The sequence below is a fragment of the Bos mutus genome, chromosome 2, assembly GCF_027580195.1.
Source record: "Bos mutus isolate GX-2022 chromosome 2, NWIPB_WYAK_1.1, whole genome shotgun sequence".
Classification (NCBI taxonomy): Eukaryota; Metazoa; Chordata; class Mammalia; order Artiodactyla; family Bovidae; genus Bos; species Bos mutus.
Window position 1 is genome coordinate 110896127 of NC_091618.1, and position 27289 is coordinate 110923415.

At 39.3% G+C, this 27289-nt stretch overlaps 1 protein-coding gene across 3 annotated transcripts in view; it reads right to left on the reverse strand.

Moving 5' to 3' along the window:
- The window catches only part of METTL8 (methyltransferase 8, tRNA N3-cytidine), a 91499-nt gene that overhangs the window by 40463 nt on the left and 23747 nt on the right, over nucleotides 1-27289 (reverse strand). For all 3 annotated transcript variants that reach the window (XR_011461642.1, XR_011461643.1, XM_005887581.2), the window contains one exon: nucleotides 4219-4373. Coding sequence is in view for 1 of the 3 variants with exons in the window: in XM_005887581.2 (XP_005887643.2) it covers nucleotides 4219-4361 (143 nt within the window). In the remaining 2 variants the exon portion in view is untranslated. The remainder of the gene's footprint in view (nucleotides 1-4218; nucleotides 4374-27289) is intronic.

The window sequence follows — 27289 nt, forward strand, 5'->3', positions numbered from 1 at the left end:
GATATTATAAAATGATACCTAGGTTTAAAAAAAGATTCATTCAAAGTATACGGTGCAACAATGGTTTATAATATAGCAGAATATCAGAAGTTCACTGATATGGTTTCATATTCCATATTTGCAACTAAGAAACTGCTACTAAACTTATAAACTTATCGTGCTTATAAACTCATCATAAAAGTCTATTATAAAACTCTTCTCCTTTACAAGTACATATTTGTGTGAGGCCAAATTTTCTTTATATAATTCAACCTAAACAGCATGATATAACAGATTGAATGAAGAAGCAGATATAAGAATCCAGCTTTTTCCATTGTCAGATATTAAAGAGACTCTCAAATATTTAAAACAATGCCATTCCTTGAACTACATTTTTTGGGAACACACAAATATTTTCATTAAAATATGTAATTTATATGAACATATAATGAATTTATTATTGTTTTAAAATGAATTAATACTTTAAATGTTCAGTTTCAATCTCTAATATGGAACATATCAATATATACAGTCCACATAAAAAAAAGTTTTGGTGTCCTCAATGATTTACAGTGTACAGGGGTCCTAAGACCACAATGTTTGAAACTGTTGCTCTAAAATAACATCTAAAAAATAACTTTAAGATGTATAGTCAAAAAGTTAGTAGAGGAAAATAAAAGAACAGATGAGTCAAAAAATAAACAGAAATATAACCAGATTGTATTAACTTACAAAGCTACCAGGATTGGGTGTTACCTTAAATTTCTCGCTCTTTTTTTTTTCTTGGCGTTAGTTTAGTAGATCTAAAAAGGTACCAAATTGTTTTGATTTGTATTTCTTTTACTGCTGTATATTTTCCCATGTGTTCACATGTACTTCTTTCTGGGTCAACTTTCTATTTCTGTTGCCAATTTATCCACATAACAAAAGGTTTTCATGCTTTTCTAACAACATAACAAATACTCAAATGTTAATCTTGATATATGGCAGTGGAAAGTAATTTAGATTTTCTGTGTCTCTCAGTTTTAGTATTAGTAAAATAAGTGTAATAGTTCTCAAAACAGCATACAACTAAGATTATGTACTTTGAAATTATAATTATCCTATTTCATCAAATCTAAGATACCATTATTTTCTGTACCAGTAGGAAAGAAAAAACACTTCCAATTACAACAGTAAGATGCTATCAATTTTAAGAAATATCCTGATTTTAGAGATAATTGGTGAAAAAATATCTTGGGTGGATAAAAGATAGCTGTTATAGATATATCAGACAATAACTGAATTAACTTCAATTAAATCTTTTCTACTATTGACACTAATTTATAATTCTGACTCCTGGATTTCCACTTATCTTTTTGGCTGTAATAAACATTTAAATTGATTGTTTTTATTAATAGTTCAGTTTCTCACTTAGGAAGGTATGATTTACAAAAGATACACAAAAAAACCAATGCCTTCTCATTTCTGCATAAAATGTAAGAGTCCACAGTTGCTGGAAAAAAAAATTCACTCCTCTCATTAAACATTTACTAACAACCTATATCTATTAGCCTGTGAACTGGGGATTTGAAGATGAAGATTTGGTGTAACTCAGAATTGTTAACGATGAGGAGCTGTAACAGATTATTAAAAAACAAAGTCTATAAGATAGACAGTAAGATGGGAATAGGTATATGGGGGCATTCTTTTTAAAAAATCAAAATGCAAATAATACTAATGCTTATAAAGTTTTATCTCTACCCTATCTCTTATCCCCATGCCCATCCCTGAGATAAACACCATTATCAGTATGATGGGGACCTTTTCAGACATTTCTCTGAGTATTTAAAAACAAAGATATGAATATACATGTAGTAGACATATAGAAATTTCTTAATAAAAATGAGGCCATACTAGAGATACCTTTCTGCAATTTGTTCCTGTTTAATGACATATCATAGCCAACTCTTGATATCAATACACATGGATCTTTCTTATTTTTATTAACTGCTACATTATTTTCCAATGTATGGATATAAACCATATTTTTAAAGGCCTTTTTGAGATACAATTGACATACAGCATATATTTAAAGTGTACGAATTGATAAGTTTGACAAATGTAATCTTCATGAAACCATCACCACAACCTAGATAATGACTATTATCCATCACCCTCAAAAGTTTCCTTGTGCCCTTTTGTATCTCCTCCCTTCCACCCTTCTCCTTCTCGTTACACCCATCTACTGCTTCACCATCAACCACTGATCTGTCGTCTGCCTCTACAGATTAGTTTGCATTTTCTAGTCTAGTAAAAGTAAAGTACACATTCTTTATTTCTAGCTTCTTCCATTCAATGCCCTCCTCCAGGGGATCTGCCCAACCCAGAGATCGAACCCAGGTCTCCCACATTGCAGGCGATTCTTTACTGTCTATTACAATTTGTTTATCCATTTACCTATTGATGGATATTTATTTGCATTGTTTCCAAATTTGATTATTACAAATAAAGCTGCTATGAACAATCATGTAAAAGTATCTGTATGGATATATGCTTTCTTTTCTCTTGGATAAATATCTAGGAATGGAATGGCTAAATCATATAGCGTACCTGTTTAATTTTTAAAGAAGCCGTGAAGCTGTTTTCCAAAGTGATTGTATTATGTTCCCACAGCAGTGTATGAAAATTCCAGTTCCTCTACATCTTCACCAACAGTATTGGTACAGTATTTTGAATTTTAGTTATTCTAATGAAAATGTAGTGGTATTTCACTGTGATTTTAATTTGCACTTCCCTAATGACTAATGGCGGAGAAGGCAATGGCACCCCACTCCAGTACTCTTGCCTGGAAAATCCCATGGATGGAGGAGCCTGGTGGGCTGCAGTCCATGGCATCGCTAGAGTCAGACACGACTGAGCGACTTCACTTTCACTTTTCACTTTCATGCATTGGAGAAGGAAATGGCAACCCACTCCAGTGTTCTTGCCTGGAGAATCCCAGGGACGGGGGAGCCTGGTGGGCTGCCGTCTATGGGGTCACACAAAGTCGGACACGACTGAAGTGACGTAGCAGCAGTAGCAATGACTAATGGTGTTTGAGTATCTTTTCATATGCTTGTTACCTGTGTATGTTCTTAGGTATAGTGTCTGTTCAATATTTTGCCCATTTTTATAAGGTTGTTTGTTTACTGAATTTTGAGGGCTTTTTATATATTCTATTAGTCATAAAATGAACAAACTATTGATATATGCAACAACATGTATAAATCTACAAACATTATCCCTAGTAAAAGAGGCCAGACAAAAAACAGAGCATATATTGTGATTCCCTCTACATAAAATACTGGAAAATGCAAACTAATCCATAATGCATGCTATGTTCTTTCTCCTTCATTCCTTCTTTCCTTTATGTTTTGTTGGCAGATAAATTCTCTTTTATCTTTCTCAGTAAGCTTCTGTTTGAAGGCTGGGTATTATGTATTTTCTGCACTTTTCTGGTAATCTGAGGGTGTCAGAGGTAGGGGAGAAGGGAAAACTCTACTGAGTAGTGGGCAGACTTTATGAGGGTCTGGGTCTGCGTTTTTCTTTTTTGAGATTAAGTCCTATGCTAGGTTTCACTTTACCTAGTTAGGATGTGCCCTGTTCCTAAGTGGGGGATTCCCCTGGGCTTTGGACAGTTCCCTCAATTCAGCATGGAACTCTGGAAAATGGTGAGCCCCACGATTTCCCCTGCTCTGCTAAGACCTAAAATTCTTCTCTAATAGGTAAGAATATGTATTTTCAAGGATTTGTTCTCAACTTTTGCCTAGTGAGTTGCCTAGTGAGTTTAGTAATGATTTGTCAGCTGATCTTTCCGTAGTATTGCTTCTGAGGGATAGAGGTAGGGTTAGGAGCCACTCCAGATCCTTACTTGCACTGGTGGTAAAAGAACCCAACTGACAATGCAGGAGATGCAGGTTCAATCCCTGTGTAGGGAAGAACCCCTGGAGGAGGACCTGGCAACCCACTCCAGTATTCTTGCCTGGAAAATCCCACAGACAGAGGAGCCTGGCAGGCTACTGTCCATAGCGTCACAAAGAGTCTGATACAACTGAAGTGACTTGGCATGCATACAAGTAAGGATGAATTACCCTGGCTTTTATACTTCAACAACATAGGGCTGAGTTTTAAAAATCTTTTTCTGGCACTAAATGAAAATAATAACACTGCTGACACTTAATGTACATACATTATATCACACCTAAAAAGATAACTCACCACATGTTATGTTCAAAAACTTTTGTTGGATCAGTTAAAATCCTTGATCCCAGAGGGGCCACTGGGTGACAACCACTTTGGTATCTGTGAGGTACTTTTCTCATCCTTGGACAGGAAATATAATTTCTCCAAATCACATTCATCCTAATAGGTACCTGGAAAGTTTCAAACAATTAATTAGTCAATATGGATTAAACAATGTATTATTTACCTAAAGCCAAAAACTGGTATAAAAGAATGACAAACTGAGAAAGGACATGAAAACTAACCACTTTTAAATGAAAGATGGGCATGGTAGCTTCTCTCCTGAAGTATTTAGACTTAAGAGAAAGGGAAAGAGTATCTGGAGTGTGCAACACTGTCTGGCATTCTTTACAAGTCACAGCCTTGACGAACTTTGCTTTGCTTGGTATTTGCTTATATAATTCTTAGCACATGGCCAAAGCATGAAAGCCCAGAATCTGGATTTTGTATATTAAAAAGTTTTTTAAAGTTATTATTTTGCTTTGGGAATTCTATGCAAATGTATTTCTGGGAAATATTTGATGACCACTAGACCAAAAACCCAAGTAGAGGAGCAAAATAAGAAAACAAACTTATTAATCTCATTCTCTGGGTTGAGCTGAATAATATAAATACTGGTAAAATAAACAAGTGAATACCATATTAAGATCCCATCAGTTAATTCTAACAGTCATAACACATACATACATTTTTAAAGAATAATCAATCCATCTGCAAAACAGATTTCCCTGTACAAAAAGCATGCTTAAATCCCAGGTCAAAAGGAGAATAATCATTTGATTAGCCAAATCTATCTCCATTTCTGGAGAATAACTTAAACATTTAAAAAGTATGTTATTTTAATTATGTACCAGCATATATGTCAGCTTAAAATCTTTATGGAAAAGTATTAAAATAAGCTCTGCTGCTGCTGCTGCTGCTAAGTCGCTTCAGTCATGTCCGACTCTAGAGAGCTTATTTTGTCTAGTACGAATCCACTGTAATACTGCTTGGCATTTCACCCTCATTCAGTTGTTCATTACAATATTCAGCCTAATGCTGTAAGCTGTCAGGTAGAAACAGATGCTAAAAAGTATGTATATATAATATGCATTAGACACTATCCAAAGTGCTATTAGGCATAAAAATGACATGTATTGTACACCCTTTACCACCTTGTGAAAGTCAAAAGGTTTTAAGACTGTGAATTTCAAAACAAACTGCAGAATGTCAAAAACATCTCAGAGTGCTTTTAAACATAAAATTCAAGATATTCTTTCCAGAGAAAAAAGGCTTAGTTATACACACCAAAAAGACTGCAATGATTCCATTTAAATGTGACTAACAGTGATGAGAAATGAAACATTCAATAGCTAGTGCAGATTTTCTGTTTATTTGTTTTTCCTTCTCTAAATACAAGCTCGTTGGTGGAGGCAAATGAAATCAAGTGCCCCGCCCACCACTACCTTTCCTCTGCTGTGCCTTTGTTCTTTTCTCCTGCCACTGCTCTACAGAAGACTAACAAAACCCTACCAGCACAATTATTTTTAGAGCTCTCTTTCTGCACTGAATATTATTCATAAAATCTTCCATATGCTGAAGAGTAGAAATGGATTACACCTAGAAAAAGAGGCAATTCATGTTCAAAAGTATAAAATGATATAAATGTTTTCTGCCCAGGAAAGCAAAAATCAAAATGAAATTTCAATCCTTCAAATAATCATGTGATACTTATCTGTATCTACTATATATAGAAAAGGGAGAGAGGGGGGGAAAAAGATATGAGTTTCTCTCACTATAAATTACCAGGAACCTCTATAGACAGCTGGAGACAAAAAGCCATAACCAGATTGGGTATTAGGCAATTCAGGAAAATGTCAGAGAAGCATGTGCCTTGCAGACGGCTAGTCCATAGAAAAAACATGATGTGGCCAGCGCCTAAACATGTGGCAATTTGTCCTGCTTAGGCAGCTGCTTCTCTAATTAACCACATAAACATCTATCTATTTCATTTATGTATTATCTGCAACAAGCTTGCATTGCTCTTTATCTTTATTATATAAATATACAGTGCATGCATGTGAATGCTGTCACTTCACTCGTGTCTGACTCCTTGTGACCTGATGGGCCACAGCCCACCAAGTTCCTCTGTCCAGGGGATTCTCGTATCTCCTTGGGATACTGGAGTGTATTGTCATACCCTCCTCCAGGGGATCTTTTCAACCCAGTGATCAAACCTGTGTCTCTTACTTCTCCTGCACTGGGAGCCAGGTTCTTTACCACTAGAGCCACCTAGGAAGCCCTAAATATATAGTAAATTTATATAATAAACATAAAAATGTAATAAAATTACATAAATGCTTTCTCAACTAAATTGTAAACATCTAAGTGTGGTATCAAGCTGCTCACAAATTACTTGTTTGATTACACAAAATTGATGCTTGTCTGACACAAATTTAATTGGAAGAAAGTTACTTCATATTTCTCAAGGGGACTCCTTATATCCTAATAGAGAGGAAGAAGGAAGTGACAGTGTGTACTTTAAGTGCACACTGTGTGCACAGTACACGGGCTACACTCCAGTTAGAGTCACTGCAATGATAAATAAATATGTACTTAATGTCTTGACTATTGTGTTAGCTTAACATTTACTGGATCATGGTTCCATTTTGTGATGGAAAAGAAGGGCAGGGTCAGTTTCCAAAAGAATTATGGTAGAGAATGTTGGTTTCTGCCACCAGAGAGTCCCCTCTCACTGTGTACCCTCTATTAACTCTCTTTTGGCATACCCTAAACTGAATACAAGTTTAACTAAGATATTATATGCATAATGAAATTATATGGATAAGTGGTGTTTTATTTGAAGTAGCACAAAGAAGCACAGCTAAAAATATTCTAATCACGCAAAAGAAGTCAGGAAAGGAAGGAGAAACTAGAGATCTAAACTAAAGATGGAACAATTGAAAAAACAAATAGCAAGATGCCATATTTAAATCCAACCATATCTGTAATTATATTAAGTGTAAATGGACTCCAGTTAAAAGACAAAGGTTGTTCACTTGTATAAAAAAGCAAGACTCAACCATATACATGGAGAAGGAAATGGCAACCCACTCCAGTGTTCTTGCCTGGAGAATCCCAGGGACAGGGAAGCCTGGTGGGCTGCCGTCTATGGGGTCACACAGAGTCGGACACGACTGAAGCGACTTAGCAGTAGCAGCAACCATATACAGGTTTCCTCCACTATCTGAAAGTGGAGCATTCCTGTGAAACCTTTTGTAAGCCAAAATGGCGTAAAGCAAAAAAGCAAGTAGCACACACCTTGCTAACAGATGCACAAAATAAATCAAGGTAAAGACAGGTGCTCAAAGTTATGGTGGCTTGATGCTGAGTGTAGTTCCCAGGGAAGGAGCTCAGAGATGCCACTCTCGATGGTTAGAGTTTGCACTGCCTCTCTATAACAGCTCACTGCAAAACAAACACTGAAAGCTATTTCCACTTTTCACTTCTTTTTGTAAAAGTGAAAATCCTCTTCAGATTTCTTTCATTTAGTGAAAACAGGTACCAATATAGGTCTTTCATCAAAGTGAAGTAGGTAAAGCAAACTTTCAAAAAGCAGGGCATACCTGTACTGTCTATAAGAGAAGCACTTTAAAGATACAAATATATTACAATTAAAAAAGAGATACCATCCAAACACTGCATGAAAAATACCAGTGGAGGTATAATAACAGACAAAGTAGACTTAAAAAAAGACTAGTACACTTAATAATGATGAGCCAATTCATCAAGATATAACAATCCTAAATGTGCATGTACCTGATAACAGAGCTTCAGAATACATGAAGCAAAAATAGAAATTTAAAAAAAAATTAATTTCACAGCAATACTTGAGACTTTTAAAAATTTGAGTATAATTTCTTTACAATATTGTGTTAACTTCTGCTCTACAACAATGTGAATCAGCTGTTAAGTATACATATAGCCCCTGCTCTGGAGCCTCCTTCCCACACCCACCTCCGTCCCACCCTTCTAGGTCATCACAGAGTAGGGAGCTGAGCTCCCTGTGCTACACAGTGGCTTCCCACTAGCTATCTACTTTACACATGCTAGTGTATATACGCCAACACTACTCTCTCATCCCCACTCTGCTTCTTCCTCCACTGTGTTCACAAGTTCGTTCTTTACATCTGTGTCTCTATTCCTGCCCTGCAAATAGGCTCATAAGTACATTTTTTGAGATTCCACATGTATGTGTTAAAATACAACATTTGTTTTTCTCTTTCTGACATACTTCAATCTGTATGACAGACTCTAGGTTAGGTTAATAGCGCTCTCGGTAATAAACAGAACAGCACTCAGAAACAAATTATCAAAAAATCAATAAGGACACAGAAAATTTGAACATTATCAACTTGACCTGAATGACATTTACAGAAAGAGCAATATAACTAATAACAGCAGAAAACACATTCTTTCCAGTGAACATGGAACATTTGCAAAGGCAGACCACATATGCTGGTGTATAAAAAAAAGTCCTAATAAATTCCAATGTATTAAAACGATACAAACTATGCTTTCTGACCACAATAGCAATATAAAATATTAATATTTTTGATGAACTGACTCATTAATACTCATTAATAAATATCCCTCCTTATTTTGATTAACGGTCATTTTATTGAAGTCTATTTTGTCTGATATTAATATAACCCCACCAGCTGTCTTGTGTAGTGTTGTGTAGGGTATGTCTTTTAAAAAATATTCTGTGTTTACGTTTAAAAGAATGAGCAGATTATTGATTCTTGCTTTTTTTATCCAAACACAAGATATCTAGAAAAATTCTCAAATGTTTTGAAGTTAAGCAACGTACTTCTATACAACCTATGAGTCTAAGATTTACATGAGTTAGTAAATCTTAAGGCAAATCAGAAAGTATATTGAACTGAATAATTATCAAATCTTAAAATATCAAATTTTGTGAGATGTATCTAAAGCAATGTTTAGAGAAAATTTTATAGTTTTATATGCTTTTATTAGAAAGGAAGAAAGATCTCAAATCAGTGATCTTGCCTTCAATTTCAAGAAACTAGAAAAACAGTAAATCTGATGAAAAGTAAGTAGAATGAAGGAAATAATCAAAAATAAAAGCAGAAATCAATGAAATAGAAAATGGACAAAACAGGGAAGATCAAGGCCAAAATTTGATTCTTTGAAAATATGAATAAAACTGATAAACCTCTGGAAAGACTGATACTAAACATTTGTGTTCCAGAAAATATAAATTTCTAATAACAGGAAGGAAAGAGGAGACATCACCATAGACCTTATAGGCCTGGAAAAAGGTAACAGGGAGATAATGGTGAACAATTTTATTTTCTTTATTAAATGGGATTAATGCCTTGAAAAATACAGTTTACCAATAACTTACATAGTACAAGAAAAAATAGAAATAGCCCTAAATTTATTAAGTAAATTAAATTTATAGTTAAAAGCAAACAAACATCAGGCCCCATGGGCTGCAACCCATGGGGTTCCAAAAGAGTAGGACCCGACTTAGTGACTAAACAAAAACACATTTTAAAAAGCTCAGAAATTAACAAGTGTTGGTAAGGACAAGGAGAAACTGGAGTCCCTGTGAGTTGCTGGTGGGAATGTAAAATGGTACAATTGCTGTGAAAAACAATACAACAATTCCTCAAAATATTAAACATGGACTTACCATACAATCTACCAATTTTACTTCTGGATATATACCTAAACAAAGTGAAAGTGGGGACTCAAAGAGATAACTGTACATCATGTTTATAGCAACATTATTGACAATAGACAAAAGGTGGAAATGATCCAAATGTCCATCAAAGATGAATGGACATCCTTTTATGATATACACATAAAATAGAACATTACTCAGGCTTTAAAAAAAAGGGAATTTGGAACATGCTGCAACATGGATAAGTCTTGAAGGCATTATGACAAGTGAAGTAAGCCAACTGCAAAAAGACAAATGTTTTATCATTCCTCATATGAAGTTCCTAGAATGATCAAAAGTTCATAGAGACATAAAGTAGAATGGTATTGTCAGGCACTGGGAAGAGGAGTTCAGTATTTAATGGATATAAAGCTTTAGTTTGGGGAAGATGAAAAAGTTCTGGAGATGACTGGTTGTGGTGTTTGTACAACAGTGTGACTAAGCTGAATGCCACTGAGCTGTACACCTAAAAATAGCTAAAATGGTAAATTTTATATATATTTTACCACAATATAAACAAACCAAAAAACCTTCCTACAAAGAAAACTGGAAGCTCTGATGGCTTCACTAATGAATACCAAATGTTTAAGGAAGAAATAACACCAATCTTACACAGACTCTTTCAAAAACTAGAGAAAACACTTCGCAATTTGTTTATGAGATCAGCATAGTGTGGTGGAAAAGCAGTATACTTGTATGAAATAAGGTTTTGAATACTAGCAACATTGTTGCAATGTTTCCTAAGTCTGTTTCTCCACAGACTTAGGACTTCTCCTTATAGTTTGGAATCAAGATTGTCAGGAGAAATATCAATAACCTCAGATATGCAGATGACACCACCCTTATGGCAGAAAGTGAAGGGGAACTAAAGAGCCTCTTGATGAAGTGAAAGTGGAGAGTGAAAAAGTTGGCTTAAAACTCAACATTCAGAAAACGAAGATCATGGCATCTGGTCCCATCACTTCATGGGAAATAGATGGGGAAACAGTGGAAACCGTGGCAGACTTTGTTTTTTGGGGCTCCAAAATCACTGCAGATGGTGACTGCAGCCATGAAATTAAAAGACACTTACTCCTTGGAAGGAAAGTTATGACCAACCTAGATAGCATATTCAAAAGCAGAGACATTATTTTGCCAACAAAGGTTCGTCTAGTTAAGGCTATGGTTTTTCCTGTGGTCATGTATGGATGTCAGAGTTGGACTGTGAAGAAGGCTGAGCGCCGAAGAATTGATGCTTTTGAACTGTGGTGTTGGAGAAGACTCTTGAGAGTCCCTTGGACTGCAAGGAGATCCAACCAGTCCATTCTGAAGGAGATCAGCCCTGGGATTTCTTTGGAAGGAATGATGCTAAAGCTGAAACTCCAGTACTTTGGCCACCTCATGTGAAGAGTTGACTCATTGGAAAAGACTCTGACGCTGGGAGGGAAGGGGGGCAGGAGGAGAAGGGGACGACAGAGGATGAGATGGCTGGATGGCATCACTGACTTGATGGACGTGAGTCTGAGTGAACTCTGGGAGTTGGTGATGGACAGGGAGGCCTGACGTGCTGCGATTCATGGGGTCGCAGAGTCGGACATGACTGAGTGACTGAACTGAACTTATAGTTTGGAGATCCAACCAGTCCATCCTAAAGGAGATCAGTCCTGGGTGTTCATTGGAAGGACTGATGTTGAAGCTGAAACTCCAATATTTTGGCCACCTGATGCAAAGAGCTGACTCATTTGAAAAGACCCTGATGCTGGGAAAGATTGAGGGCAGGAGGAGAAGGGGACGACAGAGGATGAGACGGTTGGATGGCATCACTGACTCGATGGACATGGGTTTGGGTGAACTCTGGGAGTTGGTGATTGACAGGGAGGCCTGGCATGCTGCAATTCATGGGGTCGCAAAGAGTCAGACACGACTGAGTGACTGAACTGATCTAGTGTTTGTCAGGAATAAAACTTGCAGATATTCAAAACGGGGAAGCCTGGTAAGAGTTTTCTAGGCATGTCTTGGTATGCAATTTTAATTGCTAAGGCTTATATTTAGTTTGAGATACAAAAGTCCAGAGCAGAGAAATACAAAGGCAACAAGAATCTCCACAAATCCTTGTCAGGTATTTGAGAGTGTTTTTCTTTATTCTTGGAAGCCCTTGAAAAGGTTTGGGGTCCTGACCTTTGACTTCACTTTGCTCAAACTAATTCTGCCATGTTAAATTCTTGGCCACATATAATCGTGGCATGTTTTGACCCCCCTGCCTGTGGGTGCTCACGTGCAGCTTACCATCCTGTGACAGTTCTTCCTCTCAAGTCCTGCCAAGGTCACAACGAAACACAACCAAGAAAGAATACGGCTTTAGGGCCACGGTCCTCTGAGATCTCAAGACCACGACTTGAGCATGAATAGTCAAGTGGCTAAAGCGATTACTAAGGAACAGATCCAGAAAGGAACTGAAGCTCATATGGGTGTCAGAGTGGCAGAATTTCATTCTCAACAGCAGCTATTATGCTATAACTACACTGGAATGCCATGAAGAGTTGACAGACTTCCTGCCAGCTATTAGATGTAGGTAAGGGTGCATCCATTTTAGAATGCAAGGAAATGACCAAACATATAAAATGACTTGAATTCCACATATATATCGTATGACATGCCAAGGAGAAGGTGGTTTTAATATACGTTTTCTGAGTTCACCATTAATACCATATTACACTTGCAGCTGAGAAGAGATCTCTGCCCTACCTCCAAATTTTGGCTAAATGCTTTTGCTTGCCACTAAAATGGAGTCCTTTTCACAAAGACTGACAGCTCTTACCGTACCAACAAACTATATCGTATTCTTCCAGTTAGGTAAGAGGTACACAGGATATTTCATGTTACAAACATGAAAAAGTGTCTAAGTACTTGAAAATATTATTTTTGTAGAGTAATTGTTTTAAGTACTTTTTAAATAAAAAAGATTATTTTAGTAAAGGGAAATACTCCATAGCATACTTTGCAATTTGAACAAATATTTGAGGAAGTAAACCAGCAATCCCCATTTATCTTTTATTTAAATATAAATATAAAAAAGTTAAGCATTCACCATGCTTGAGGCCCTGTTCTAAGCATTTAGTATTATCTTACTTAATCTCTATTTCCCTATCAAAGGAGTTCTATTTTTATATTTGTATTGCAGAGGAAAACCTCACACAGAATGAAATAAAGCAACATGCTTAAAGTTACCCCATCAAAATGCTTAAAGTTACCCCATCAAAAACTAACAAGGCTTCAACTTGAACCCAAGTAGATGAATGAGAGAACCTACACTTACCTTTTATTTATTTTTAATCTTTATTATGCATATATATACAATATGCGTCCTAGTTTTATGTACTACACATGCAAGAAGCATCACAGTACTTATTCCCCAGTCTTTATTGGGGTTGCTAACTTATACTTGACATAAGGAAGCCCAGACTATCTTCCCTCCATCTTTCTCACTTCTGTTTTTTCTCTTGCTACTACTACTGCTAAGTCGCTTCAGTCATGTCTGACTCTGTGCGACCCCATAGACGGCAGCCCACCAGGCTCCGCCGTCCCTGGGATTCTCCAGGCAAGAACACTGCAGTGGGTTGCCATTTCCTTCTCCAATGCATGAAAGTGAAAAGTGAAAGTGAAGTCACTCAGTCGTGTCCAACTCTTCGCAACCCCATGGACTGCAGCCCACCAGGCCCTCCGCCCATGGGATTCTCCAGGCAAGAGTACTGGAGTGGGGTGCTTTTTCTCTTGGGCCTTAATCAAATAGCAAGCAATGCCACTGGCAAACACCAGTCCTCTGATGTAGGAAAGCAAAGTCATTCTCTTCTCAGTACTCAAATCTCAATATACAGGCAAAGAACGCTTGTATCACCTAAATAACGTAAGATTGTAACACCCAGCTCTTTTCACTGGCCCTCTACTTTTACACAGCTGAGGAGTAGAAGCAAAGAAGGGCTTATTTCCCTTGCTATTGGGCTTGAGCCTAATACGGCTTTCTCACATCTCAATACTACTGGAAGAGCACCAAAGAACTAGAGCAAATAGTACTGCTGTTTGTGTGACTCTGTAATGATTATCCCTGGAGCACTTGGCTGACTCTGAGCTGCCTCCCTAAGAATGATTCCCTGCAGTCTCAGCTCACTGAAATCTCAAGGAAAGAAACTGCCGTTAATCATACACTAAATGCTTGCCCTTTGTTTAAAAGTTAACTTCCCCTGGATGTGTCCTGGGTTCTGAGCATCCTTTAAATGAATAAATTAGTGAGACATTCATGCTTTTACCTCTGTAACTATTTAGCTTTTCTTCTCAGCTGGGAAGCTGGTCCAAAGGTTTCATTCAGAGGAACAAACATCATCTAGACAAACCTGCACTAACATTACCTGAGAGGCTACCATTAATGAAAGCAAATTAAAGCGCTATTGTTGTACTGTTTTAAATAGTGAAAGCTGACAGGTAAGAAACATTTAAGTATCAACTACACCTGAGTGAAAACTGAAGCTTCAATTAACCCCAGCAATTTCAGGGAACTCTGAGTGTGACCATCTGTAAGGCAAGGAGCTCAGGCAACACATACATCTTGTTTTAATCTTTCTTTGGATGATTATAATTTCAAAGTATAAATAAGGGTATTAGCAAGAACAGAATAATTACAGTAAGTATTTGCAGAGCACTTTGATCACACTATGACGTCAGTCACGCTGCAGCTTCAAAATGGGAATCTCATGCTGTGTTTGCTCTGCACGACCACCCTTGAAGGTGTCACTATGCACGCACTCACACCCAAAGAGGTTATGGGACTCGCACATTATATGAGGAACTTCACGTAAACCCATCTCAAAGCTGCCCTTATACTCAATATCTGAAGGATATACTGTTCTAATTGCTCTGGAATTTGTCTCCCAAAATTGGAGACCAGAATGAAATCTGTTTTAACTTACCCGCCTGGCATTTCACATTTCTGTGCACTACAGTAACTTCTGGAAGTAGTAATCAGACTTGGTGGACTGAGAAAAGGTGTTAAGTTACATGCATACTTTATGTGTTACGAGTCCTTATAATTTCTAGTAAAAAACTCACATGGATGAAGTTAATGGAATTCTACTCTTAATGAAGCTTCTCCTTTCTGATTCATTGCAAATGTCTCTAACCCTAAGTACACTAGATAGCAGGAGATGCTTATACCTGTAGGCAAGATTTATCCAGTCATGTTTGGACTAATGTATCAATAAGGCTGTCCTGGCACAAAATGGAGTATTATAAAGAATTCAAGTTGTAAGTGAATGTTATCCATAAAAAAAATCTGAAAGGTAATAGTGAATAAAAAGCACCCAAATGAATGTATTTCCATAATTTCAAAGGAATGTGGGGTTTAGGTAGGCAGAGATTATAGCATTATGTAAATTCTACTTTAAAGAACTATAATTAGTTATAACTTGCAAAAAATCAAGGCAAAATACACCATGATCTATCAGGTAAAATTTTGACTGTCACATCATAGGAGGCATGACACAGTCAGAAAAGGTGCCAGAGAATGGAAAGTAAAATTCACAAGAATGATACAACTTCTACATGAAAACAGAAAAGCTGCAAGTTTCCAGGGAGCAATACAGAATGCTATAGATATAGAGTGGGTGGACAAAGTACGTTAGATTCCTTATTAGGCATGCTTGCACTTGCCACCAATTAAAGTTAGATGTTGCTCCCACTGGCATCACCCCCTTTTCTCCTTTTGTTTTCAAGAGTTTTCTCAGCCTGGTCTTCTTCCACCCTCAGGCCTTTTATCCAACAGGAAACAGATCCCTGATTTCCTTGTAGCCTTGTGATTACGTACGTACGTGAAGTCGCTCAGTCGTGTCCGACTCTTTGCGACCCCATGGACTGTAGCCTACCAGGCTCCTCTGTCCATGGGATTTTCCAGGCAATAGTACTGGAGTGCCATTTCCTTCTCCAAAGGATCTTCCCAACCCAGGGATCGAACCCGGGTCTCCCGCATCGTAGACAGACGCTTTACCGTCTAAGCCACCAGGGAAATCCGTGTGATTACCTGGAGCTTAATTCCTACATCTTCTTCTTACTGAAAAGATTAGCCTTCCTAAAAATTCACCGTCTCATCTTCTCTTGCAGTTTTGTTCTAGATGACAGAAATCTGTTAAATGGCAAAAGTCTTTGCTTCCATACAGAAGAGAAAGGAGTTGAAGGGCAGCTTGCTGGCACCCTCAACTCTGCCTTTTTCCTGAAAAGAAAGTGATGCTGTGTATAGGAGAGAGAAAGGGCCTGGTTCTTGATGGTATCACTGAACAGGGAAACCAATGATAGTTATGACTTTCCTCTGGATTTCCTACTAGATGAGAAAAATAAATCCTTACATATTTTAGCCACTATTAGGTTTTCTGTAATTATCACCCAAGAGGAGCTAAACATAATCTCCATTACTGGACCCATTAGAAATCCAGGGACAAGTCTACTAGGTTCCTGCCTTCAAGAATCCTACTAACATGTGAAGAAGAAAGATGCAAACGGAGTCCTGTTACATGTGTAACAGAGGTGAGCATAAAGTGCTATTAGAGTACAGAGGAATGAGTGATTAAGTCTCTTGCTTGCGGTTAGGGAACGCTTCTTGGTGGAGTCAACATCTGTACTGGGTCTAGGAGAGTGAGTGGCAACATTCCAAGGAGATAAGGATAAAAGCCAGGGCACCTCAGACAGAGGAACTAGCAGAAATAAAGACAAAGAAGTGTGAAAATGTGTGGTATTGTTAGGGGACGCACACTGATTGAAACCGCCCACCCTGGCCAGGCACCATAGTATCCATGTGCCTGAGTTGTTTTACGACAGGAGATCCTGATCAGGAATATGGAACTAATAAACCACCACCAACCGGAAGAGTTTGGGAAAGGTCAAAAGGAGACACCGCGTGTCTGTCCACTTCCCAGAATCCCTCTCGCTAGCATCCATCTTGGCTGAGCGACGCGTGCACCACCAGGAAAAGACTATGAATTAGAATGACTGGCCAAAGACCACCAGGAAACTAATCCCATCACCATATAACCCGAGACTGTGAGCCACGCGGCACAGCAGTTCTCCTGGGTTCCCTGACCCTACTGCTCTCCACCTGGGTGCCCTTTCCTAATAAAATCTCTTGCTTTGTCAGCACATGTGTCTCCTTGGACAATTCATTTCCGAGTGTTAGACAAGAGCCCAGTTTCGGGCCCTGGAAGGGGTCCCCCTTCCTGCAACAAATGGCGACTCTGGTGGGGACTCGTCTTCACTGAGACTGACATCCTGACCACTCGGGGTACTCAGGGGCCAGCTTGCCTGCCAATGGACCAGACTCAGCGGCCGCAACTGGGACCCTTTTGTCCGTGGTCTCCTCCTGACGTGGACAACTGGCCAGAGTGCCCCGACCAGTAAGGAACAAGAGACTTTATTGACCTCTCTCTTTCCTCTCCTTAACCCTTCCTATCCTTCCCTGTTTTTCTAGTCCCTCGGTCCTAGATGCAGGAATCTGGTCAAAGGGCCTCAACCTGAGCTGAGGATTGGAGAATGATCACCTCCTCTTGGCAGATAACTCAAATTCTGGTTCTGGTCTGGTCTGATTTCTGGTAGGGCCGAGTTCCAGTCCTCCCTTCTCTGGAGGCCCAGGGTAAAGTCCCATAATGCCTGGGTATCTGCAGGTGGCAGGAGACGTCTGTAAGGCCACCCCTTTGGCCCCCTCTCCCACCTCCTCCCCCTTCTTCTTTCAACCTGGCTTCCTTTCCTCCCTTTGAAATCTTTGAAGACCCGAGATATTTTCCTTTACTCTGTTAGTACTTGGATCTGAAGTTCTGTGTCTCTATAGGAGGTTTTCTGAGAGACTGTATTCTTGTATTTAAGGGAGTGTCTGATGAGGACTGCCAGGTTTGTATGTGTGTGTTTTATCTCTGTGTTCTGTGTTGTGATTTTTGATGGCCATTTTGCTTTGTCTGGTCACCATTTGGTTTAGACCTGCCGCCATTTTGTTAAAACTTGATTTTCTTTCCCTGTGCCTTGAGACCAGGGCTCTCAGAAACATTTATCTAGACCATCTCTTAACTCCTGAGACTGAGGAAAAAGGAAAAAAAGACTTTAAAAAATTTATTTCAACTGTTTTTTTAATAAACTAGTAAATTTTATATTGTAATAACTAATTCATGACTAAACTTAAAAGGGCCAGGAGGACCCCATGCCCGAAGGGCAGCGGCCAAGAGGAGTTACCCCACGTCCAAGGTCAGGGGCAGCGGCCGAGACTACCAGACTGTGACGGCGCAGAAACGGCCGAGAGGAACTACCCCGCGTCCGAGGTCGGGGGGGCGTCTGAGAGGAGATACCCAGCGTCCGAGGTCAGGGGCGGCAACAAGAGGAGTTACCTGCGTCCGAGGTCAGGGGTGGCGACGAGAGGAGTTACCCCGCGTCGGAGGTCAGGAGCCGTGGCTGGGAGGAGCTACCCCACGCCCCTAAGCCTGAGGCCAGAGGCAGCAGGCGGGAGGAGCTACCCCACGCCCCTAAGCCCAAGGCCAAGGGCGGCAGTGGGGAGGAGCAACCCCACGACCGAGGCCAGGGGTGGTGGCCGGGAGGACCAACTCCACATCCAAGGAGCCGTGGCTGCGCGGGCGCAGGAGGGCCTAGAGGAGCTATCCCACGTTGAAGGTCAGGAAGGGCGGCGGTGAGGAGATACCCCCTCATCCAAGGTAAGGATCAATGGCTGAGCTTTGCTGGAGCAGCCGTGAAGAGATACCCCACACCCAAGGTAAGAGAAACCCAAGTAAGAGGGTAGGTGTTGCAAGAGGGCATCAGAGGGCAAACACACTGAAACCATACTCACAGAAAACTAGTCAATCTAATCACACTAGGACCACAGCCTTGTCTAACTCAATGAAACTAAGCCATGCCTGTGGGGCAACCCAAGACGGGCGGGTCATGGTGGAGAGATCTGACAGAATGTGGTCCACTGGAGAAGGGAATGGCAAACCACTTCAGTACTCTTGCGTTGAGAACCCCATGAACAGTATGAAAAGGCAAAATGATAGGATACTGAAAGAGAAACTCCCCAGGTCAGCAGGTGCCCAATATGCTACTGGAGATCAGTGGAGAAATAACTCCAGAAAGAATGAAGGGATGGAGCCAAAGCAAAAACAATACCCAGCTGTGGATGCCACTGGTGATAGAAGCAAGGTCCGATGCTGTAAAGAGCAATATTGCATAGGAACCTGGAATGTCAGGTCCATGAATCAAGGCAAATTGGAAGTGGTCAAACAAGAGATGGCAAGAGTGAATGTTGACATTCTAGAAATCAGCGAACTGAAATGGATTGGAATGGGTGAATTTAACTCAGATGACCATTATATCTACTACTGCGGTCAGGAATCCTCAGAAGAAATGGAGTGGCCATCACGGTCAACAAGAGAGTCCAAAATGCAGTGCTTGGATGCAGTCTCAAAAACGACAGAATGATCTCTGTTCGTTTCCAAGGCAAACCATTCAATATCACAGTAATCCAAGTCTATGCCCCAACCAGTAATGCTGAAGAAGCTGAAGTTGAATGGTTCTATGAAGACCTACAAGACCTTTTAGAACTAACACCCAAAGAAGATGTCCTTTTCATTACAGGGGACTGGAATGCAAAAGTAGGAAGTCAAGAAACACCTGGAGTAACAGGCAAATTTGGCCTTGGAATACAGAATGAAGCAGGGCAAAGACTAATAGAGTTTGCCAAGAAAATCCACTGGTCATAGCAAACACCCTCTTCCAACAACACAAGAGAAGACTCTACACATGGACATCACCAGATGGTCAACACCAAAATCAGATTGATTATATTCTTTGCAGCCAAAGATGGAGAAGCTCTATACAGTCAGCAAAAACAAGACTGGGAGCTGACTGTGGCTCAGACCATGACTCCTTATTGCCAAATTCAGACTTAAATTGAAGAAAGTAGGGAAAACCACTAGACCATTCAGGTATGACCTAAATCAAATCCCTTATGATTATACAGTGGAAGTGAGAAATAGATTTAAGGGCCTAGATCTGATAGATAGAGTGCCTGATGAACTATGGAATGAGGTTCGTGACATTGTACAGGAGACAGGGATCAAGACCATCCCCATGGAAAAGAAATGCAAATAAGCAAAATGGCTGTCTGGGGAGGCCTTACAAATAGCTGTGAAAAGAAGCGAAGCGAAAAGCAAAGGAGAAAAGGAAAGATATAAACATCTGAATGCAGAGTTCCAAAGAATAGCTAGAAGAGATAAGAACGCCTTCTTCAGCGATCAATGCAAAGAAATAGAGGAAAACAACAGAATGGGAAAGACTAGGGATCTCTTCAAAAAAATCAGAGATACCAAAGGAACATTTCATGCAAAGATGAGCTTGATAAAGGACAGAAATGGTATGGACCTAACAGAAGCAGAAGATATTAAGAAGAGATGGCAAGAATACACAGAAAAACTGTACAAAAAAGATATTCACGACCCAGATAATCACGATGGTGTGATCACTGACCGAGAGCCAGACATCCTGGAATGTGAAGTCAAGTGGGCCTTAGAAAGCATCACTACAAACAAAGCTAGTGGAAGTGATGGAATTCCAGTTGAGCTATTCCAAATCCTGAAAGATGATGCTGTGAAAGTGCTGCACTCAATATGCCAGCAAATTTGGAAAACTCAGCAGTGGCCACAGGACTGGAAAAGGTCAGTTTTCATTCTAATCCCAAAGAAAGGCAATGCCAAAGAATGCTCAAACTACCGCACAATTGCACTCATCTCACACGCTAGTAAAGTAATGCTCAAAATTCTCCAAGCCAGGCTTCAGCAATATGTAAACCGGGAACTTCCTGATGTTGAAGCTGGTTTTAGAAAAGGCAGAGGAACCAGAGATCAAATTGCCAACATCCACTGGATCATCGAAAAAGCAAGAGAGTTCCAGAAAAACATCTATTTCTGCTTTATTGACTATGCCAAAGCCTTTGACTGTGTGGATCAAAATAAACTGTGGAAAATTCTGAAAGAGATGGGAATACCAGAACACCTGATCTGCCTCTTGAGAAATTTGTATGCAGGTTAGGAAGCAACAATTAGAACTGGACGTGGAACAACAGACTGGTTCCAAATAGGAAAAGGAGTTCGTCAAGGCTGTATATTGTCACCCTGTTTATTTAACTTCTATGCAGAGTACATCATGAGAAACGCTGGACTGGAAGAAACACAAGCTGGAATCAAGATTGCCAAGAAAAATATCAATAACCTCAGATATGCAGATGACACCACCCTTATGGCAGAAAGTGAAGAGGAACTAAAAAGCCTCTTGATGAAAGTGAAAGAGGAGAGTGAAAAAGTTGGCTTAAAGCTCAACATTCAGAAAACTAAGATCATGGCATCCGGTCCCACCACTTCATGGGAAATAGATGGGGAAACAGTGGAAACAGTGTCAGACTTTATTTTGGGGGCTCCAAAATCACTGCAGATGGTGACTGCAGCCATGAAATTAAGACACTTACTCCTTGGGAGGAAAGTTATGACCAACCTAGATAGCATATTCCAAAGCAGAGACATTACTTTGCCAACAGAGGTCCATCTAGTCAAGGGTATGGTTTTTCCTGTGGTCATGTATGGATGTGAGAGTTGGACTGTGAAGAAGGCTGAGCACTGAAGAATTGATGCTTTTGAACTGTGGTGTTGGAGAAGACTCTTGAGAGTCCCTTGGACTGCAAGGAGATCCAACCAGTCCATTCTGAAAGAGATCAGCCCTGGGATTTCTTTGGAAGGAATGATGCTAAAGCTGAAACTCCAGTACTTTGGCCACCTCATGCGAAGTGTTGACTCATTGGAAAAGACTCTGATGCTGGGAGGGATTGGGGGCAAGAGGAGAAGGGGACGACAGAGGATGAGATGGCTGGATGGCATCACTGACTCGATGGACGTGAGTCTCAGTGAACTCTGGGAGTTGGTGATGGACAGGGAGGCCTGGCGTGCTGGGATTCATGGGGTCGCAAAGAGTCGGACACAACTGAGCAACTGATCTGATCTGATCTGAAACTTAAAAAAATGAAGCTAGATCTTGCACTGTGTCTGTCTAAATATGTCTTGGCATGTCTTCATCTCTGGTTAATATTTTTGAGGTTAATTTGTAAAGGAGCTCTATTTAATTGGCTTAAAAAAAAGGTAAGCGCTTACAAATCAAATAATTCTAAATTAAACAATTAAACAATAAATTCCAGGTTCATGTAAACTAAAAAATATTCAGTATTAAATACCTGATAGTGAATATTAGATAGACATGTCTATCTAATATAGACATGTCTTAGAGTAATTAGATCAGATCAGATCTAATTTTTATTAGAAATGACACAGCCATTAAAAAACTGGTTAGTGCCAACTAGGTCCAAGATGGCAGAGCTGACTTTCACTAGACCTTGAGCCTAGTATTTACGCCCATTGTGACATATCAACAAGCTAAATGATATACCCATCAACACTGACTAAATCTGACCAAATGTTCTAAATGCTTTTAATTGATCTTTTCGATAAAACTTCGAATCGAATTCTTTTGAAGTTCCTTTGACCTCTAGCTAACTTTGGGGTGCTTCAGAGGGCCCCTAAAACATCCCAAAGAGAGATATTAAACTGTGTTTATTTGGTTGGTTAAATTACATAAAAAAGATTATCAAATGAGTAATAAATCCTCTCATAATATATAGTAAAATTACTAATACAGATATCCTAAAAATTATATGGAGTTCTTAACATTCTGATATGTCCTGATATTCTAACAAAAAACCTGATGACTTCACAAAAGTTAACAAAAGGACTGAATGAACCAGCAAATATGCTTATAACTTTTATGGTTTCTGTCTAAAAAAATTACGGGTTTAAATCTTCTGTTTTCCAGGAGTGGGAAAAACCTTCCTCTCAAACTAATTATGACAATACTTTGGTAAAATTATACATTACAAACAAAACAATTATATTTTCTTTCTTACTCCTCCAGAAATTAAAAACTCTTAGGTTTCCAGTAAGTTTATCAAATAAATTAAAAAGGTTATCTCACTAACAGATACAAAAATCTCAAGAAATTTTTAAGACCTTAAAAAAAAAAAAAATTTCACTTAGATTTGTTAGGCAAAATCTTTGATAAGCCTTTGGTGTGAGTTTCCCAGCCCTGTTTTATTTTAAAAGTTCAGTCTGAGACTCTATAAATGTTTCAACAAAATAAAAAGTCTATGATCAGTTATGGTTATATAAACCATCAGATCAAAATTAGTGAGAACAGACCTATTTTGCAAACAAACTAGCCTTAATTTGGTTATATTTAATAAAAATAAAAATAATTTTAGAGAAAAAAAAGTTTCAATAAATGTTAAATCCCAGTTTGTTAATAGAGGTCTGCATGTAATAAGACTCATTTCTTAGATAGTTCTTTGCTGTTATGTAATATTAATGTAAAATTTAATTAAATTCTTAAAGAACACCCTAAGTTTATTTCTAAAGCTTATCTCAGTAATCTATCTTTGGATAAAGATCAGATGCCTCACGACCTGCAACCAGGACTAAAAAAAGACATAATTTAAGGGACTGTCTCCAACCTGGATAGAAAGACTTTTTTATCAGAAAAAACTACACTACACCAGGATGAGAGGACGACAACATCAGAGGTAGACAACTTGCCCAAGATGCTGGACCTGATTCATATGATCATTTATAATGTTTTCTTGACTGCTTAGACCTTTACGTATAAATCAAATACTTTTCTATCATAGGCCTGATCCTGTGCTAGTTTTAAAAATCAATCCAATTGTTGGGTTTGTGGCCAATTACCTGTGTCTAGTTCTGGGTTACCTTGGTAAATTTCTCTACTACAAGACTCTAACTGGTTAGCCCTGAAAAAATTTACTTAAAAAACAATTATAGTCATATTCAGGTCACTGTGATATTACTAGATGAGATCCCCTCACCAGGCCAATTAATAATGCCTGCTCTGACTCTGGCCATAAATTTGAGCTTTTATCTATTACTCAAACTCAACGAAAACAACAAAAAAAAGTTTCAACAAAAGAAAAAAAATCTCCCACAATTATGAGATGGATTTATATAGATAACACCAGGCTATGGTAATTTAGGTTTAAAATCTCCTCTGTGTTAAAAACAATTAAATCATACTAAAGATAATCAGTCTGCTGCTGCTGCTAAGTCACTTCAGTCGTGTCCAACTCTGTGCGACCCCATAGACAGCAGCCTACCAGGCTCCCCCGTCCCTGGGATTCTCCAGGAAAGAATACTGGAGTGGGTTGCCATTTCCTTCTCCAATGCAGGAAAGTGAAAAGTGAAAGTGAAGTCGCTCAGACGTGTCCAACCCACAGCGACCCCATGGACTGCAGCCTACCAGCTAGTAACACTAAAAAACTGGTCTATGTGCCTTATAGATGGTGGTGCCAATATATAATTTCCCTGAAAGATAAAGATGCTACAGAGTAGACTAAGTCAGATGAGCTGAGATATACTGGGCTACATCTAATTCTTACTTGTAACTTTACTAATACTGCTGGCTATGTTATTTATATTTCACCTGTTTTACAAAATTGCTGTTTCTTACACTGCCAAATGTGTGTCTGAGGCCTCTAATAAAATAATATATAGTCCCATATGAGATCAATAATGGTAACAGTGTAACTCTAGATATGAAAAAAAAACAACAAGCAGGAATATTTTCCTGGACCAAGAGGCTAATAAGACAGGTAGTCCATAAAATTTTGGATACTGTTGTATGGCCTAGTCTAGTAACACATTGAGTGGCCTGTCAACAAAATCTCTGCCAAACTTGAGGATGGACATTCTCAACACCATGAGATAAAATGGTCATAAAATGCCCCCCTCAAAATCATGGTCAAGTTTATGAACAAAAGGGGGCTCTGCCAACTAAAGACTGACACTTTCCATCTACATCTACAAAGATTAAATCATGGCCACTACAACTGGTGACTTTCAATGCCCCTAAAAAGAGTTCAGGGTAAAAATAAAAAATGAGGCACTCTGTGCTCTGGAAAAAACTGGCACAATAGGCCTTCAGATAGTTAGATCTTTTCAGGAAAAGATTTTACGAGTTCCAATTCTTGTATCTTCTCATACCTAAAAAAACACTGACGTCATTAATGGTGACATCTGCTTTGGCTATTAAAAAAAATTTTAAATTAAAAGTCAAAATAAAATAGCTATGGTTCAGACATCCTGAGAAATAACTAGGTGACACTATGGGTGTAATTTCAGATTAGACGTTATATTGCTAAACACTTGAGTTTTCTGAGTTTTGTCAGGCTTAGATGCCACCATTCTCAAAACAATGTCTGCTAAAAGCTAGTAACTACAACCTTTTCCTATTCTAAAGGAGATCAGTCCTGGGTGTTCTTTGGAAGCAGTGATTCTAAAGCTGAAACTCCAGTACTTTGGCCACCTCATGCGAAGAGTTGACTCACTGGAAAAGACTCTGATGCTGGGAGGGATTGGGGGCAGGAGGAGAAGGGGACGACAGAGGATGAGATGGCTGAATGGCATCACCAACTCGATGCACATGAGTTTGGGTGAACTCTGGGAGTTGATGATAGACAGGGAGGCCTGGCGTGCTACAATTCATGGGGTTGCAAAGAGTCAGACACAACTGAGCGACTGAACTGAACTGAACAACCTTTTTTTTTTTTTGAACAACCTTTTTATAAAACTAGGTAACTCGCTACCTGGCTACAAGTCTCCCCGAAGTGCCAGGTCCAGACTGGGTTTCAGGCCTATTCTTCTAAAAAAAAATTAAATTTATTTTGTCTATTAAAATTCCAGTTATCCCTCCTCCAGCTACTTCTAATTGGGTCTGTTACAACAAAATGGCAGACCAAGAGATTGAGATTTTAATCATACAAGGCTCAGATCTACGATTTGGAACTCAAAAACACTTCCAATTCAGTGTCTATTCTCCAAGCTGAGGCAGTCCTATGCCCCATTTTGACAGGAAGTTATCACAGTCATAGTTGCCTAGTTCCCTAAATTAAAACTGAACAAGACTCTGTGGGGCTCTGGAGTAGAGATCTGTTCTGTGTTCTCCATTTCTTATCTATAAGATATAGACTACATTCAGCCTCCTTCACCTTCCCTGAGTTCCAAAGGGTGGATTCAAACAATTGCTAATCAAAGAAGAGAGGGGATACAAAAACAGAAGAAAAACAATCAAATGGTGGTACAGCCTTGAGACAGGGTCCTGGTTCCTACACAAAAAAATATACATAACAATGTCTTTGAGTTCTACAAAACTAGAGCCCCCACCCACGTGAAAGATGGTAACCTCAGACTGAACACAAGATTCCTAGAACATAGCTCTGTTGCTTCACCACCAACCAATCAAAAAAAAAAAAAAAAACCCTGCAGCCCTCACCCCAAATGTTGCCTCCTCTTTCTGGGGACCAGTGATGAGCATCCTGTTAGGTTTCCTGTTTGGCCCCTTTCTATTTCATCTCTGAGAAGAGCCAACAGCTTCAAACTAAATTGCTGTTAATACAAGGGTAAAAGCTGGTTTCAAATGTAGAACACCCCAACTTAGATCAGGTAGAGAAAGACTTCTGCTCTGCTAGACAGGCCTACGCCCATACACAGCAGAAAAAAGTTACAGGAAAAAGAGACTTCCGCCCCAATTCCCAAAAAATATCTTAAATATAAAGCCTCTCAGGGGGGAGTTGTTAGGGGAAGCACACTGACTGAAACCGCCCACCCTGGCCAGGCACCATAGTATCCATTTGCATGAGTTGTTTTATGACAGGAGAGCCTGATCAGGAATACGGAACTAATAAGCCACCACCAACCGGAAGAGTTTGGGAAAGGTCAAAAGGAGACACCGCGTGTCTGTCCACTTCCCAGAATCCCTCTCGCTAGCATCCTCTTGGCTGAGTGATGCGTGCACCACCAGGAAAGACTCTGAATTAGAATGATTGACCAAAGACCACCCGGAAACTAATCCCATCACCATAAAACCCGAGACTGCAAGCCACGCGGCAGAGCAGTTCTCCTGGGTTCCCTGACTCTACTGTTCTCCACCGGGGTGCCCTTTCCCGGTAAAATCTCTTGCTTTGTCAGCACATGTGTCTCCTCAGACAATTCACTTCCGAGTGTTAGACAAGAGCCCAGTTTCGGGCCCTGGAAGGGGTCCCCCTTCCTGCAACAGTATTACATATTTAGGGAATCAAAATAATTTGAAAAGAGATGCTAAGTCAGTCTGGAAATGAGTTGAACTTGTTACACTAAGGGCAGTATGAAGAAGCTACAATACAAA